Here is a 17,115-nt window from a genome sequence, read left to right on the forward strand (position 1 = left end):
TTTATAATTATTTAAAAATTTGCTTTATGTTACAGTCTCACAACTATATATTTTCACTGATGACATCCTTGGCATCACTGTGATACACAATTCCTTTACTTGATTTTTCCATTTAGGTTAAAAAACACATAGCCAGAATGTTTTCTGATACACTTTTCACACTTATTTGGGTCATTTTCAAGCTGTACTTGCAAATATCTTTCATTTACACAACCCTGTGAAAGCTGTATATTTTGTACATGGCTAAATATTGCTATAGTACTCATTGTCGTTTTATCACAGACTTGCAGGAATAACAAGTAATATCCTGGACTACTTCAACCTAATTGTTATAAATGCCTGTATTGTATTAAATGTAGGTGTGCCATCTTCCACAGGTGCCCCAAGACGAGTGGAGTGGATACCCAGGTGAGAAGGATGACGAGATCCCATGTCGGCGGATGCGAAGCAGTAGCTATGTTAAAGCAATGGGAGAGGTGGATGATGAAAGTGGGGACTCTGACACCAGCCCTAAGACCTCTCCACAAAAGATCATTCGGTCAGATGCTCTTGTCCTCAAATCAGCCATGCAGAGACCCCATTTAGACTCCCACAGGTAGGCCTGGTTGCCTAACGTACTGACTTAGTGTGCCCACGGCAATGCTGTGTATTCATTTAAATATTCCAGTTTTTATCATAGGTTCACTAAGGTCTTACTCAAAAAAAGGTAAGATGATGCACTGTGATTCATTTCCCTTTTATTTCACAAGTTTCAAATATTTACATGACAAAACCAACGCTCATCAATAGCAGTATCTCTGGTGTTGCTTCAGGGTCAACCAGTTGAGCTGCTTGGATTTCAGTGTTAATTGTTGCTTGGCTAGAATTTATTGGAGTCAACGCTGAGGACACAAGTTGTTTTTTTTTCATACTTCAATACAAGTGGAAAGTTGGGAGTTTTGATGCAACACTTGCTGCTAACAAAATGTTGCTGCATGCTGTGTTTAGTTGGTGCTCAAAGAAAGAACATTCAGAGTCGTCTATATAAATTAACAGTCTCACTGCTCTGCCTACATGCTGTCAAAGTAAAATTGCTGTTTGTTATTGCTGCTTTTTGTTTAGCTGTACCTGAGAGATATGACTAAATTGAACAGTTAGGTGATTTCAAGTGAAGATACTTTGGAAAACAATAGTACCTTTGTTGGGTTGTATGGTTGCTGTGGTTGGCTCTTTTTTGGTCTTAGGCATTGCCTGCCAAGCACTGTATTTCTACAACTGTTTCATGGGTCAGCTACAGCTGTGCTCTGGTGATTGCTGTGGCACCAACTGGTTTTGAGTTTGATATAAATTTTTGATATACCATACACAAACGCCGCATCACGCTATTGCTGACAATTCTGTCAAAAGAAGAAAGAAAGAGAGCCGGTTCAAATGCAGGAGAGGTGACACATGGACGGGCATACGTTAAAGTTAACACTGCTTGATGAGAAGCCTTGGGGGAAGTGACGGGTTTGTTCTGTAACCCAGCCAAGTGTGGAGTATATATGTCTGTGTTTTGATCCTAGACAGACTTTGACAAAGGGAGAGCATGCAATCTCCACATAGAAAGGCCCCAGTCGACCTGTGGAGCCAAACCCAAGACCCTCCTGCACTACTGTGTTGCCTTTACAATTACAACAAACCTTAATTATTGACAATTTTACCATTCACTTTCACTCTAATGTGATCTACTCATTAATATAAATGTGGTAGATAGTATTTTGTTGATAATTATTCTAATCAGGGTTAACATACAAATAACATGTTGCAAAAGGTTCTGCACTGGACAAATTAAGATTAATTATCCAGATGATTTGGGTGATGTTACTTTTAAAGCACAGTGTACATCAGTTGGCTGTTTTAGAACAGATAGATTTCGCTTCTCAGGATCTTACCACCTCCATTTAATGATTTCCTAATGATCTCTCACTGGTAAATGGTGACCATGTGTATCTTTTTCATGCTAAACCAGAACAACATACAGAGTGTTTTTTAATTGGCGTATTCGTGATGTCATTGCTCTACCTAAGCTGAAACACACCTTTCCCCCCCCCCAATTTATTGTTCTCTGTGACTGTTTGTTTTCAGGCACTGTGACTTTCAAACACAGCCAAATTCTTGAAGCTAGGGAGCTGTCGTGAATCCGTCATCTCTACTGCCACTGAGTGCTAATTTTGTTACCATCATCTCAGTGGGGAACTGATCACTTTTGCTTTTGTCCACATACAAAACAGCTCTTATGTTTTGTTTATCCTCTGGTGGAGAATGTAATAATCTCTTACTGTAACTCCATGCTGTCACTGTTTCCCTAATAAGAGCCACAGCCAAGCTATGCATGCTCTCTATGATTTTGGAATGAACGAACTAGTGTTTTATCATGGATCTAGAGGATATTTAAAAATGAGAGGGGTGAGAGGGTATCATGTAGAAGTGAGAGGGTATCATGTAGAAGTTCATTTTCATTTAATCACAAATAAGGCCATGCCAACAGATGCTAACCAGCGGATTTATAAACTACAGTGTGTTCCAGATGTTACCTTTGTGGCTTTTGAACTGTGAAATCGTGTCTGTCCCTGCCCCCTGTCCTTGTTCAGCCAGGGCTACCACTTGCAAACCACAAGAGATATACAGCCCCACCCTAGTGTCACGCTGGACCCTGCCACCTTTCATCCCCCGCCCTTCCGCTCTCGCAACCAGAGCTACATGCGCGCCGTCAGCACCCTCAGTCAGGCTAGCTGCGTCAGCCAGGTGAGTCTCAAACACATGCATCACACAGAGGCAACACCTGGACACATCACTGAGAGCTTATATCAGTTTGTATGTAGTAGCATTGTGCTGAGGACAGCACAGAGGCACTAAGCACCCAAGGGAGGTCCCCTGATTATTAGATTGCAGAGCAGGGGTGTCAAACATAAGGCCCAGGAGCCAGAATCAGCTGGGCAAAGACTCCAATCTGGCCCACTAGATGTCTTTGGAAAATATGAAGGAGGGCATGAATTTTGGACTTTTCACTGTACTTTCATAAGTGTTACTACTACAATTAAGACCTCCCGCATGGTCATTAATACCACACTAAAGTCAATAAGTTGTAGATAAAAAAATAAAATGACATTCGCTATCTACTATTTACTGTAGACTAATGGGTCTATAGTGAGTTAACAAGAAACTTCTGTTTTATATTTACAGGGAAGTCTGGGAAATTAACTACTAGAATTTTTCCTGTGATTTCTTTCATTAACTACAGCACAATTTCTTTATTATGTACAAAAAGACACATGCTGTTGAATTAGACTTCTTTATCTAATATTAAGATACCTCAGGGATTAAATGTGTTGTTAAATCTCTTTACACTGACAGAAAGGGGCATTTCACTGGTCTGGCCCAATTAAGTTCAAAGTGGGCTTTGTGTGGCCCACGATGTAAAGCGAGTTTGACATCCCTGTTGTAGACAAAGCCTCGGCTATATCAGTCAAACGAAATTAGAATAACTTATTGCTTTTACTGTTTGGGTACAGATGATTTATCTGAAAGCTTATGCCTAAATCAATTTCAGACACAGTCCAACATGGTTTACAGTTTGTTTCTGAAGTGTTATCTGCTCATAAAAAAAAATGTGAAATTACACATAATTATTAAATTAGGACATCGGTGTCACATCAGCAAGTTTGCATCTTGATATCTGGAACAGGCTACTGATACACAGTTAATGAGCCTAGTGTTGTTTTAGTATGCCAACTCATTATCTCGTTAATGCCAAAAGATTCAGTTTGTTTTGGTTGACAGGGCTTTTTTGTCACCCTCGAGCAATGTACTAGAGTACTAGTGTAGGCCTAGAGATGAAATAAATACACATTTTGAACCAACATCATCATTCAAATAAATTCAAATTCAAATACCTTCTTCTCCTATGAATCTATACATTTGGATGAATTAAGTCTGTTTGGACCTCCATGGTGGCTTAAGATGTGGTTAGTACAGCAAGATCTGAGACACATCCACCACTGGACCTTCAATACGTACATGGAGTAACAATGAGGAGAGATTTTGGCTAAAACACAGGTTGAAAAATCAGTTTACAACCTTACGTGCTAACACCTAGTTTTCCATTACTGGAAAAGGTCTAATTAATAGCAAATCATTCCCATTTTTAAATAGTAAAGGCTAAAGTAATATTGAAAAGGCAATATTATCTTTATCTTCTATTATTACATAATTCAAATATAAACAAAAGTATGCAGCCAACACAATTTGTATCACTAAAAAAAGAAGCTATTTTTAGCTCTTCCCTCATTCACAAGGAGTTTCCACAACAGGTAAACTCCACATGTTTGATTTGGCAGAGTTTTCGTGCCAGATGTCCTTCCTGACGCAGCCCCAAAGGGATTTGTGTCTCCTCGTAGGATTGAACTGGGGATCTATTGGTGGTTAGGCAAATGCTTTAACTACTACACTACAGACACACGTTCAGCACTTAGCTGTAAAATAACATTTCCCTTTGATGAGTACACGATTTTGACATTAACAAATGAATCTTGTTACACAGAGCAGTTTATTGTACTTCTAAGCACTTCCACGACTTATGAGATATCTTCCATCTGTTAGCATTCAGTATACTGTATAGAACGTCTTTTGTGATCAATTTATTGCTTTATAACTCAAACTGGCTATTTTTCTTATTGTTTTTTTGTTGTCATCTGAATTTTTTTTTCCCCATTTGATCTGACATTTATTCAGTTTAAGGTCGAAACTGACAGCGGCGTTTCCTTATGCTAACACTCCTTCATATTTGCTGTGCAAAGGGGAAGAATCAAAGTGAGAAAGAGAAAGGAAGAGGAAAAATTAAGGACTGCTATTCCTGTTTTTGTCTCTCAGGTGAGTGAGACTGAGATCAATGGCCAGTTTGAGTCAGTTTGCGAGTCCGTTTTTAGTGAAGTAGAATCCCAGGCCATGGAGGCCTTGGACCTGCCTGGTTCGTTCCGCACTCGAAGCCACAGTTACCTCCGTGCAATTCAGGCTGGTTATTCCCAAGATGACGACTGCTTGCCTTCAATGACATCCTCCACTGTCACTTCAACTCTCAGATCCACAACAGGTAAAACAATCCCCCCCCTGAATAAGAGAGGGCTTAGATTACATATCTTCATACATCCTATACATGCGCACAAACTTGACATACCTAAATATGTACAGTGGGGAACCCTTGAGCTTCAGAGATGCCGGGCTGAATGATTCCAGTTATTTTCTTTGGAAGCTATGGTGTACGTGTGTTTGTTTTTTTGCCACTGCATACTCCCAGTTGTTTAGATGGACCTGCTTGTGTGTTATGTTGCATGAGTCATGCATCATTAGCCAAGCTTCTGATTGGTCAGTTGTGGTGTTGCCGAGCTTTAATCTAGGATAGGGGTGGGAGAGCTACATTTTAAACGTTAAGACGGCAACACATGGCCATAGTACACAGTATAATAACACAGCACAGCCGCATTACATGGCATGCCTAAAAGGAACAGGCCCGAACCAAAGCATGTTAAAGTGTGGTGTTATTTATGTGTTGTGAAAAGCGTGTGAGTTACTTAGGGAGGGGTGAAAAACAAAATGGGCCAGGGGGCAGGGGAGTAGTAGGTCACTGATATATTTGTTTTGAGAGGACACACTGGACAAAGCATTCACCTGTACTCCCCCATTAGCACAAACTTTGTAACGGACCTTGCAATTGGCTACATAAAATAAAAAAATGTTTAAAAAAAACAATTTAAGGTAAGTCAACAAGCTTTAGCAGCTAGTACATATGCACACCTACATGCTGGTTGCACAAAGAAACTACACTACACGTTAGAGTTTGAAAGAAAAAAACTTTACTAACAGTATTGTTGTACTGTGTTGCATGAAACTCGAGTTAATGCTAACGAATGTCCCAATGAATGATATGTCAATGTAAAAATGCAATAATTTCAAGATTTTTTGTGACACAGTTCAAACAATATGTCCCTTTATTTAGCATTTCAGGTTCTTTGTGCAAGCACAGTCTTTGCCGTAACTCCCTCACTGAGTGTATTTGGTGTTTGCCTGCAAGAGTAAAGCTATGAACCCTATTGAAACATTTTTTTTCTCTAATTACATGCATTTTTTTAATATTATGGATTACCTGGATTTTTACTGTTTTTGTACACTTTTCTGACAATTTAATATTGGAGACATTTGCAGTTTTATTCATTTTGTTGGCTTTGTTTTCTTGTTGAATCTGGACTTTTGTTTTTGTTTTTTATCCTTTCATTCTCAATTGGGTTTCCATCTACGATTTCTACGATGTGACAGAAGTACTGAGGACAAAGGAGTGTTCTCCAATCCCACCGTCTTATTTGCTTAACGCTATTCATTTAACTCTGCTCCAAATCTGTCAGCTCAACATGGGCGAAAACAAGCAGTTGACTGTACATTATGTTCTGAAATTGTATTACCAAGATTAGCATAATGCATCGATTACAACATACAATATAAGACTGTAGCAGCTCAGAGAAAGGACTCCCTGGATGCTGATAAAATATACAGTACTGTCACCTCCCATACAACCCGTACTGTAAATATTACTTGTTTTTGGGATGCACTATAATTATGCGTGAATAGTGGCCATAAAATAAAAATAAAATAACCAGACTAAAAGAGAGAATCGCTTATTCATGGAATCCTGTTTTTATGTTAGTCTTCAGTACTAGATTATTACTATTATTATTAAACTGTAAGCAACTTATGACCCAAACCCTGAGGCTAGTGGGCCCTTGAGTGGGGAAGGGACCCCATGGTGCTCCGTAGGGCAGACGAACAGCAAACCCCTCTCCATTTGACCATCCATCTCTTGAAGGATAACCAAGGGGAAAGAACAACTGGAGGCATCAGTGATGATTGTTGCAGGTATTTTAATGTTGACACGCATACATATATCTATGTATATGTGTGTTTTTGCACTGCCTTCTCAGTAAAAATAGCAGATAAAGTTTATATGTAGTTGGTAGAAATATCGCCTTATGTTATCCCAAGTAGCAAACATGGTGTCAAACAACTCATAAAATCTCAGACATGTTGATTTATTTTTAGAGCACTGGTAACGCTGAATATTGATTACAGTGATGAATGTGATGCTGGCTTTTGTGAGTTGTTTACCACGTCTCTATTTTAAGTGTTCTTAGACCACATTGTAAGTGTAAATGTATGCGGTATGTTCTGCCCAGACTCTTCAGAATGTTTTCATGTCTCAGCATAAAATAGCAGTGAATGTTATCGCATTGCCACTGTCTCCAATCATTTGTGAGCGCAGCATCTACCTGTTGTACATGTGTGAACTTTTTTTTTTTCTTTCATGAAAATCTGGCTTCTTTTCAAAAGGCCACTTGTGGCAGAGTCTAACTCTTGGCAGTGATTTTGTCAACTGTCTTGGACTGTGGGATTGCAGCCTCTCCCTGGTGCAGCCCTCACCGGGTTTGAATATTTCACATGGTCTAAATCAGCCACCTTGGACCTGATATGTTCAATAGGGTTCATATCTGCTTCTTGTGATTCTTCTACTCCCTTTGCATCTTTTCTTTTGCACAAAATTGCACAAATTTTAAGGAAGTCAGAAACATTTGACATGGTTTGAGAAAGGGTTCTCAGAAAAAAATGAATCTATGATTTGATAATGATTGATGTATTTCATGTTTAATTCCACTCTTTGTTGTGCTGTGCAGTGAAAAGATGGAAAGAAGCCTTGAGATGACTGAGAAGGCAGTGTAAAAACATTGTGAAAAGCCTGCAGTATGTGAGTTAGGTCATAATCGTTGCCTTTGTGGAGTAAAAGAACCGAAAAGCATATTTCAGTAAAGGTGCATTTTTAAGCAGGTTTTGGCTGACCGATATTCACCTACAACTTAGCCGTGCACATTTCTAATGCAGACTGCTTGTGGTGGGTGCAGATGCGTTACTTAACGTTAAATCTGTCAAACCAAATTGGAAATCAATAGATCAGAGCTTGTACATCTTTGGAACTTTCCACTCACATACTGTATGTTTTCCATAGATATGTGTTATACTGTAGATCAGAATCCCAGTCAAATCCCACTCCAGCTGTTCTTTTCACCCTGAATGTCCTTCTGTTTGCATATTCACATTTTTCTTCCAGAGGGATATGATGTATTGGATGGAACATCCTTACTAAATGATGACATGATCGAGGATGATGATGGTGCTAGCTCCTCTGCCTATGCGGAGCTCGAGAGGCTAGAGAGAGAAACTGCTGCTGCACGCAGCCAGCACAGTACTAGCTCCACGGTAACAGCCATCTCGATCCCGCCGGCACCTCCACCTTCATACAGGGTCCCTACCGCCTCACCAATAGCCACCTCTGAGCAACCGGTTCCTCAAGCCATTCAGGCCTTTAAGGAGTCTGCTAACATGGTCGCTGCCTTCAACATGCAGTGGAAGGATGAAATCTCTGCAATGCGCTACGAGCTAGCAGAGCTGCGCAGAGATGTCTGTGGGGAATTAAAAACTTTCAACAGCAACTTCTTCAACTTTACTCAGTGCTACAATATGTGGACTTTGTGCCGGGAGCCCTGCAGCGACAGCACCACACAAACAGATGACAGAGTTTCCATAGGAATTCAAGCAGGCTCAAGCTGGTCTGTACGACAAAACACAGAGGACAAGTCAGTGATGTGCCAACCCGAGCCAGCACCCTTCAGTATCATGGATTTGATGGACCCACCTCGAATTGAGATTATAGAGGGAACTCCTGAAAGCACGCCAGAGGGGTCAGGCAGCCCTGCCAGCCCACTTCCAATAGAGGATTTCCCATGGGAGATCAACAAAAAGCAAAGGGCTCATAAGCAGCCAGACACAACTGGCCACACAGGTGGTCACAGAAGCGCCAGTCTAGAACTGTGGAGCAGGAAGTACACCAGTGGGCCCATGTCATACCTGTCTATGTCATTTTAGCCATACATACATGTAATTGGAAAATGAAATAAGGAAAACGGGCTGAAAACCTGAAAATTCAGAAAAGGGGAGCAGAACCATGCTGTTATTAGATGTCCCTTTACTCTATGCAGACACAGAGTCTGTCATCTCTTGAACAGGTTTCACTATTGTTCAAGCAATCTTTTAACAAGTGTCTTGCTTAGCCATCGAACAAAGTAATTATTTTGTTTCACACCAGAATGAGGTGACATCATAATCTGAGGGAGAATGTGACTGATATTCAGATCCTCAAGTGCCAACGAGTGCAGCATCATCTTCCCTCCGCTGTCTTAAATACTCAAAAAAGCCAATTTAAGTAATCATGATTGGAAATTTGAGGGATATTCAACAATATAACTCAACTATCAGCCAATGTGAGGTGACGCATATCTCAGTCTGTTTCTGCACATGAATTTGAATAGCTCATGTTCATTCCAGTTTCTCTTCATGTAGAAACATTCTCTTAAGCACCTAAAAAAATACTGTGAATAACTTTATAAACCCTAGTTTTTTAATGAATGCATTAAAGATGAATACATTATTTAAGGATATATTGATATATAATTTATGTTTCACTTATCGTGATCAAAGCATTCCTTTGCCATTGCCTTCTTCCATTTTGTAGCCAGTTCCAGTTGAAATGGGCATTTTTCTTTTTAATTTCTAAAATATGAGCATATTTTCAGTGGTGAACTGATGAACCACGCAGCATAAAGTTCAAACAGTAGTTTAGGAAACAGCAGGTAGTGGTGAAAACAATCTGTCATAACCCCCATAAATTGTTTAAAAGTCCTATTCTCTGGAACACTGTATGGATTGCACTGTCTCAAGGCTCTGAGGACCTAGTCCCTGACCAGAATTGTTTACGATAAATTATTCTGATTGACTACGAAGTCAAACAGCCAGCAAAGCGTAAAACAGTAAAGGGGAATTCACAGAAATTATCAAGTTTGAATGTACTGGCTTCAACTCATTCCTGCACAAACTGCATATATGTTGAAACTCTGTATATGTATATAAATGTATCATTTTGTAAATAGAGAAACTTATATTCAATACTTGTACTGTTTGCAGTTACAAACATACTGTGTTCTGAAAGCGTCGAGAGGGGTTAAAGTAGTAACTGGGTTTCTAAACCAAACACACGTTTACCAGTCTTCAATGTCCATCTTTATTTGTTTCATCCTGTTCATCACCCCACTGTTTTTTGCACATCATGATGAAGTCAGAAGTTCATAACAGTGTTTCACCTGTTGTTTTAAGTGAATGTTCTTCAACTGTTATGAAAAATGTCTTAACTAGTCACATTTATTTTATTTTAGCTCTAAAAAAACATATATTTGAACTAAATCCTATCATATTTCTCCAGTGATAAAATGCTGAGGCTGTTCATCACTATAACAGAGAAACACTGGTCCCTGTAAGTAGACAATCAGAGCCACTGAGGGCCTCTACCTCTTCGATATGTCCCCAGAGGTGCAGTATAGTGCCACTGAATGTACTAACACCGCCTCACTAGTGATGGCTTAGCTGGGCTCCTGTCAAGCCCTAATGGGTGGGAGCCCAGAATCATCTGCTCTATTTGGCTAACTGCTCATGTTGCCTCTTACTTATAAAATAATAGTTGCTCATTAGCCACTGATATTGCCCTCATCCCCTCCATTGTCACATTATACCTGCAAGGCATACCAAAGTTAATACTGAAAGGTGTGGAAAAAAGAGTCCAACAGCAAACAAGTTTGACAGGACTTATCTTTGGACTGCAGCACAGGACCACCGGAAGCCTATATGTATCAAACCCCGACTGAAATGTGAACCTTCAGCAAGGACTTTAAATAAAAAAGAGGCATCATCTCTCAATTTATAAAGAGAGTGGTTCTTCTTCCTGTTTTGCACGACCCAAAAAAATAATATTCACAGAAAAAGCGGCATTTTGATAAGCTGACAGTTGTACAAAGGCTGTAACAAAGGTGAATCAGAATTAATGTTGAAGCCACAAAAGGAGGAAGGCAGACATTTCCTTTTGAGTTTCTGCTGTAGGAGTATCCTATACCTGTTTCAGCAAGCTGTTAAACCTGAGCTCAAACACCTGACTAAATTTCAATCTGTGGATGGGGATGTTTGACAGCAAGTCCAAAGTTGTGGTTTTATTAGGACATATACGGATAAGCTCAAGTGTATTGCTATGATTGTCTACTATTTGCAATACTGATTATACATTTTTAAAACATTGTAACTTATTTAACTTAGCTTTAACCTAAACATAAGACTTTGAGTTTTTCATTACAGACCAGCTAAAGGTTGGATTAGCATAATTAAATCATAAAAGATTACAGTGAAAGGCTTATGACTGTGACAACATTTAGCCTATAATCATTTTAGTATGAAGTATATATATATATATATATATATATATATATATATATGAAAAAAATTTGGATAGGCTTGTGTTCATAATTCTGCTTTTTGAATGCTTAAGAGGGGACTGCAGTGGCATTCTCTTACATTGTTTCCCATTGTTTGGGGAATGTAAACTAATTTAAAGGTGCTGAAGACTGGCCAAGCGTGACGTCTCCAATCTGCATTCATTCATTCTATGCAAGTCCTTTGTTTCCTGTTGTATGTAGCTACATTTTAGCAGTTTTAGATATGAACGTTTATGTTGAGCCTTCATGCCGGTCATCAATGTCGGAAATGGAATCACATTTTCAGAAAATATTGGTGACTCTTTGGAAAAAAAACTTTCTTATTTCTGCATGAGCCATGGGCAACGCTAAGGTTTCCTTAAGTGTTGGCTGCAAAAAAGTTGTTTCATCCACATTTCTACTAATTTAGCCTGTATGTACCTAAGAATCTACGATTTTGGGGGGGGGGGGATGAGATTCCAGCTATGTAGTAGCATCTACATGTTTTGTGACACTGCATACAAAAAACTGAATAATCATATAACAATTTTACCAAATACAGCCAAATTAGAAAATAGGCCTCCAATAATATATTTGGAAATGCTGTACAAATGCTTAACATTCTTCTCGATCTATATACAACTAAACTGCAAACTCATGACTGATTGATGCCAGGGAATGCACCAATTTTTTTTAAATATAGGTTTAATCCAATCATTTATTTTCATTTTATTACTTTGCTCAAAGATATTACCCTTCCCTTGAAGCAAGTTGAAATGTAGCAAAAATACAGATCTAAATAATATTTTCAAATCATATATGTGAAGGATATACATATTAAAAAAACAGACCGAAGAAGAAATAGACAAAGGGTATTTGCAATTATTTTTTATCATGCAACCATATTTTCTGTAATGAAATATATAACTATTTGTAAGAAATTCTGTCTACAGTATCTAATATGTTTCAATATGTAGTCAATTTTGCCATTAGTTTTTGTTTACATTTCCTTGTCATCCAGAGATATGATGCAACAACTGTGCCAACTCTGTGAAGTCCAGTTATTGGGACAGGGGTTTTTGGATGGAATCTGATCTCACCTGAACCTGTAATACTGCTTCAATATAAATCTTTTTCTATCCCTGTGTTCTCTTCCTGCATTTATTTATGGTGTCTTGGAGAAAACAAGCTAATTTTCAGGGATCTCAGACTGCATTGTTAAGTGAATAAGATTTTGTCAAATTAAAAAAGAAAAAAAAAGAAAGCATTCTTTTTAAATGATAGTTTAGCCTGCACTTGTTAGCTTATGCTTATTTTGTTAAATGAATGAAAACTGTGTGATACGTTTTTTCCTCTTTTATTTTTGCTTATTGTGGTGTTTCTTGTGATTATTTATTTCAAACTTTTATTGGCCTTATGTATTTTTCATAAATTGATATAAAACAATGGTTTGAAATGTTTATGATGTTTATGATAATTCAAAATGGAAAAATAGGGATCATAGCTTTACAGTGGCGTTCAAAGATGCGACTGACCTTACGGCACTGATAGCATTTTTTTGTGTCCAAAATCTATACTCTTCAACACACTGCAAATACACAACACAAGCCTGGCACAGTGTCTTTTACTTTGACCCTCTCAATATGTCTTGCTTTTCTACTAAGCTATCACCTTTTTTGTTTTTGTTTGTTTGTTTGTTTTCCTTTTTTGTCGTTTCCCCCATTTTAGGCCTCCGTAGCTTAGCTGGGGGGCGTAGAGAGTACGGTAGGTCTGGTAGGGAACCGCTTTATTCTATCTTTTTTGTATGTTTTTCATACATTTTGTCTGTCATTAACATTTTCACTTGATAAAAATGAGATATCATAAGCTAAATATGCCATCATGTATAAGTATGTATAATGCATTTCATTGTTTTCATCTGTTTCCAAATTGAATAGAGTTGAATTTTATATTAAGAATTTATAGCAGTTCTAGATTTTTTTCAAAAAAAGAAAAACGTTTGTCATATAACAAAAAATAGTGTTAGCACACTGGCAATTTTGAACAATATCATACTTTTAAAATCTTTTATGCACAACTGCCTCCTAATTTAACCGAGATGTGCATGAAGCCTTTTAACGAAGACCATAATTAATTTTTTGTTCATTTCTTTTAATATTACAGTTCTGTTTAAATTCATTAGTTTTAGCAGTGATTCACCCTCTTGCTTTAACCATTGTATATATTTTTCTTTATGAAAACCGAGGGGAGTAAAATCAGCACACACTGTGTTTAAGGCAGGTTCTGATCAGCATAACAGCTTTCTTCTACAAACCACCACAAATCAATGCTTAATATACCTTTGTTAATGTGTAGTAAAGTCACTTGTTTTTAGCAGTTGCTTTAGGATTAGTTTTAAGGGAAAGATAGACACTATGTTCATTTTAAATGGGGTGGTGTAAATGGTATTTTATAGCATTCTACCGTCTCACATCATGGTAAAAGATTTGGGTATTTTGGACACTGACATGTCTATTTTTAAATATACCAAAAAGTGGATTTTTTTCAAGCAGGCTACAAATGATGTTAAACTTGTAATCAGGGGCTCTCAGTAGATAAATTAACTTATGAGTAATCTTAAACTCTCTGTTCATAATGAGATGACTAGATATACTGTAGCAAACCTAGAACATGTTAGCCCACTAACAGTCATATCCTATAGTTACTTCTCAGTTTCTGTGAAACATAAATCTTTTGATAAACCACAGGCCTGTACTACAAAGCAGGATCTGGACTTATCCAGGTAGCTTCTGAGTTAACCCTGGGTTTTTGCTATTATAAAGTTAGGGGCATATCACCATGGTAACTAATTCTGCAGGCCTAAGATGCTCTGGAGCAGGTTCTGTTTAAGATTACAGATTAAAAGCTATGAAGTCACCACCTACTGACCAATAACCATGGAACTTTATTCCTTGCTTTTTCCTGTTTGGGTCCTGTTTTTTTCTTTTTTAAAAACTTTTGTTCTATAAGCATTATTAATATGCGATCCTATAACAGGGTGCATTTTTGGACTCATGGATTTATTATAACAGAATTAAGTCTAAGCCTATGCTTGAATTGCATAATGTCAAACCTTTACTCCTATAGTTGAACCTCATCAGGGCTGCAGCTGAAAAAATGCATATTTGCAGACTTTCCTTATTGGGTTCAGATAGATAACCTATATTGATATAGCCCATTAGACGCTCATACTGGTTATTTGTCTGCAATAACTTTGTTGCTTTAGATCTATTTATGTATTTAACCTCTTCATATTTTTCCAATAATAGTGTTATCTTCTTTTGAAAAGTCTGTTGCTCTGCTGCCAGTTTACCTAGCCATGTTTATCACTGGTCATATATACAATTGTAGCTAGACTGATAAACCCTGGGTCAACTTATTGACCATTTTACTGATGTTAGGGTAAGTGAAGCCAGCTAACATACCCTGGGTATGTTTATCTTGCTTCGTAGTACAGCGTCCAGGATAGGCCTGCTTACGTTTTAGATGGAGTGCTATTGAATTCCCAGCATTAGTCCAGCATGTTATCTTTGCAGCAAAATATACTAACCTAATCTCAGGAAACCCTTTTCTATTTGCCTCTTTGTTTTTGACAACACCTTTGAGCTTACAGTGTACAAGTAACTTTACTTTGGCTTTAACAGCCAAGGGGGGCAGGGGTTATTACTTTAGTGACTCGCAGCTTCTTTAATCTGTGAAAGCTGGTTAACTTTTTTGGTGACTTAATTTGGGACTCTTATCTACTATTTCATCATGGGGTCAAATGCACTGAAAAAAGTGCTGAGATGCTAGTTTAGGCCATTGATTTGTATTGGTTTGTTCTGAAATACTCATACATACAAGGTTAATCCACCTTGCATCCATGGGGGCATCACCACTGTATGTATATATGTATGTGGCAATGAACAACATGTTTGTTTTATTGTAAAAGAAAGGGCTACACAAATTTAAATTTAAACATTTTGTAAACCCAATAGAATCATCTGCAATTGACCTCTACACACCCTCAGGTATAACTAGTTGTCCTACGTCAAATCATCCATTCAGTCATCCATTTACCAATCAATCCACTCCATATTTTCAAAACACCAGTGCCATATTCAGGTTTAAACACAGGACAGAGTATAGGGCCTGAATAGGAACAAGGAAAAGAAAATTCTCTATTTCTTTTTTTCCTTGTTGCTTTTGCCAGACACAGCTATTTATTTTGGCTCAGTCAAAGTGCATACACAAAAGAACTGGCATGTAACTTTAGGGAAAAAAAGTTGTATACTACATGCTATATGTATGCTGTTATGTAAAACAGAAAATACTTTTTGCTAGTTTTCCATATAAAGTATACGCTTGTCTCTAATTTCTTAAGAAATTTTTTGACTGCAACAAAATTACTCAGATAACAGAAACACCAAAGTCCCATTTTTATCATTATCCTTGTCAAACTGAAGTGAAACTAGACATTAACTCTCTCTATAGCTAGAGTTAAATAAAACACAGCAACCTGGAAGATTTCACCTTCATTTTGTTACATCTGCAGCCCCCATGCTCATGTACACAGCTCGTCAGTCATTGCATATCATTAACCCACAACCCTGATCTGAGTAAGAACAGCATCTTACCAGCCTCTTTGCCAGTCTGAGTCCACAACTATGGCAAGAACAGCCTCTGGCACAAATGGCGGGAGTCGGACGGAGCGGAGACACTGTCAGAACTTTTCCCAACGGTTTTTCTGAAATTTAAGTGTTGAACACAAAGAAGCAAAAGGTTTGAGAGGTCTGGCTGAAAAGCACGAGAGTGGAGGTCTGTTATATTTTTTGCACCAAAATTATTGTTATGGAATAGTATTGGGTTACACTTTACATAAAGTCCATGTAAGTACTAAAGGTTTCTTTTTTATTTTCCCTAATTGTGCCGATATAATCAATTGGGAATCTGAACCACATATGCAAAATATGCTAATTTCAAATGTTTTAATTTAATTGTAATTGTAAAGTAGTGATAAGTGTTTTTTATGTGTGGCCATGTACTTGCACTTCATGTAAAGTGTGACTAAAACTCATGAGATCAAATGCAAACAGAAACACATTTGGTCATAGGGTGATCGTAACCATTTTGTGTAAAATTTTAAAAAAGCCAAAAGTGAAACTTCAAAAAGATGCTGAAATACAACATGCAATGCTTTTTACTACATCAGTCAAAGGCAGTCTTCACATTAAGAACGAGAATAGGAGACTGCTTTACTTTTTAGTCTAAACATGTTCTTTGTCTGGCTGTCTCAGCACATCTCATCTTACTTCCTTACTGTCTAAACATCATTTTGGTAGTGTAAGTATATAGTCTGGATTGGCTAATTCAGCAGTCTGATTTCAATTTGCTGACCTTACAGAAAGAACTACTTCAATATCAGATAATATGAAAACCATTAACTGAATTAATCCAAAAATATTTGACTGCATCCTGGATTTTTTAATATGGCTTGCTTATTCATATTTATGGTGATGATTTATGCTCTCTGTGTCTTCTAAGTATGTGTAATATGAAAAGGTAGAGATTTAGATAATGCATGTTACAGTGAATGTTTTTATGCATTAATGACTTGCCTACTGACTTACAAGTTAACGCAGACCTGATAAGTACTGACAGATCACGAGATAATGAGAAATGGTTAGGA

The 17,115-nt window shown here is 37.7% G+C and overlaps 1 protein-coding gene across 4 annotated transcripts in view; it reads left to right on the forward strand.

The window, feature by feature from the left end:
• The window catches only part of dlgap2b (discs, large (Drosophila) homolog-associated protein 2b), a 95,167-nt gene that overhangs the window by 62,161 nt on the left and 15,891 nt on the right, over positions 1 to 17,115 (forward strand). Inside the window, exons 3-6 of one of the 4 annotated variants that reach the window (XM_063495467.1) lie at positions 378 to 595; positions 2,613 to 2,766; positions 4,891 to 5,110; positions 13,137 to 13,181. In XM_063495467.1, coding sequence (XP_063351537.1) covers positions 378 to 595; positions 2,613 to 2,766; positions 4,891 to 5,110; positions 13,137 to 13,181 — 637 coding nt within the window. Of the gene's footprint in view, positions 1 to 377; positions 596 to 2,612; positions 2,767 to 4,890; positions 5,111 to 8,167; positions 9,386 to 13,136; positions 13,182 to 17,115 lie in introns of those variants that run through there. The other 3 variants (XM_063495468.1, XM_063495470.1, XM_063495469.1) reach the window with 3 other exon arrangements.

Source organism: Pelmatolapia mariae, linkage group LG15 (genome assembly GCF_036321145.2).
Source record: "Pelmatolapia mariae isolate MD_Pm_ZW linkage group LG15, Pm_UMD_F_2, whole genome shotgun sequence".
In the NCBI taxonomy this organism is placed as follows: domain Eukaryota; kingdom Metazoa; phylum Chordata; class Actinopteri; order Cichliformes; family Cichlidae; genus Pelmatolapia; species Pelmatolapia mariae.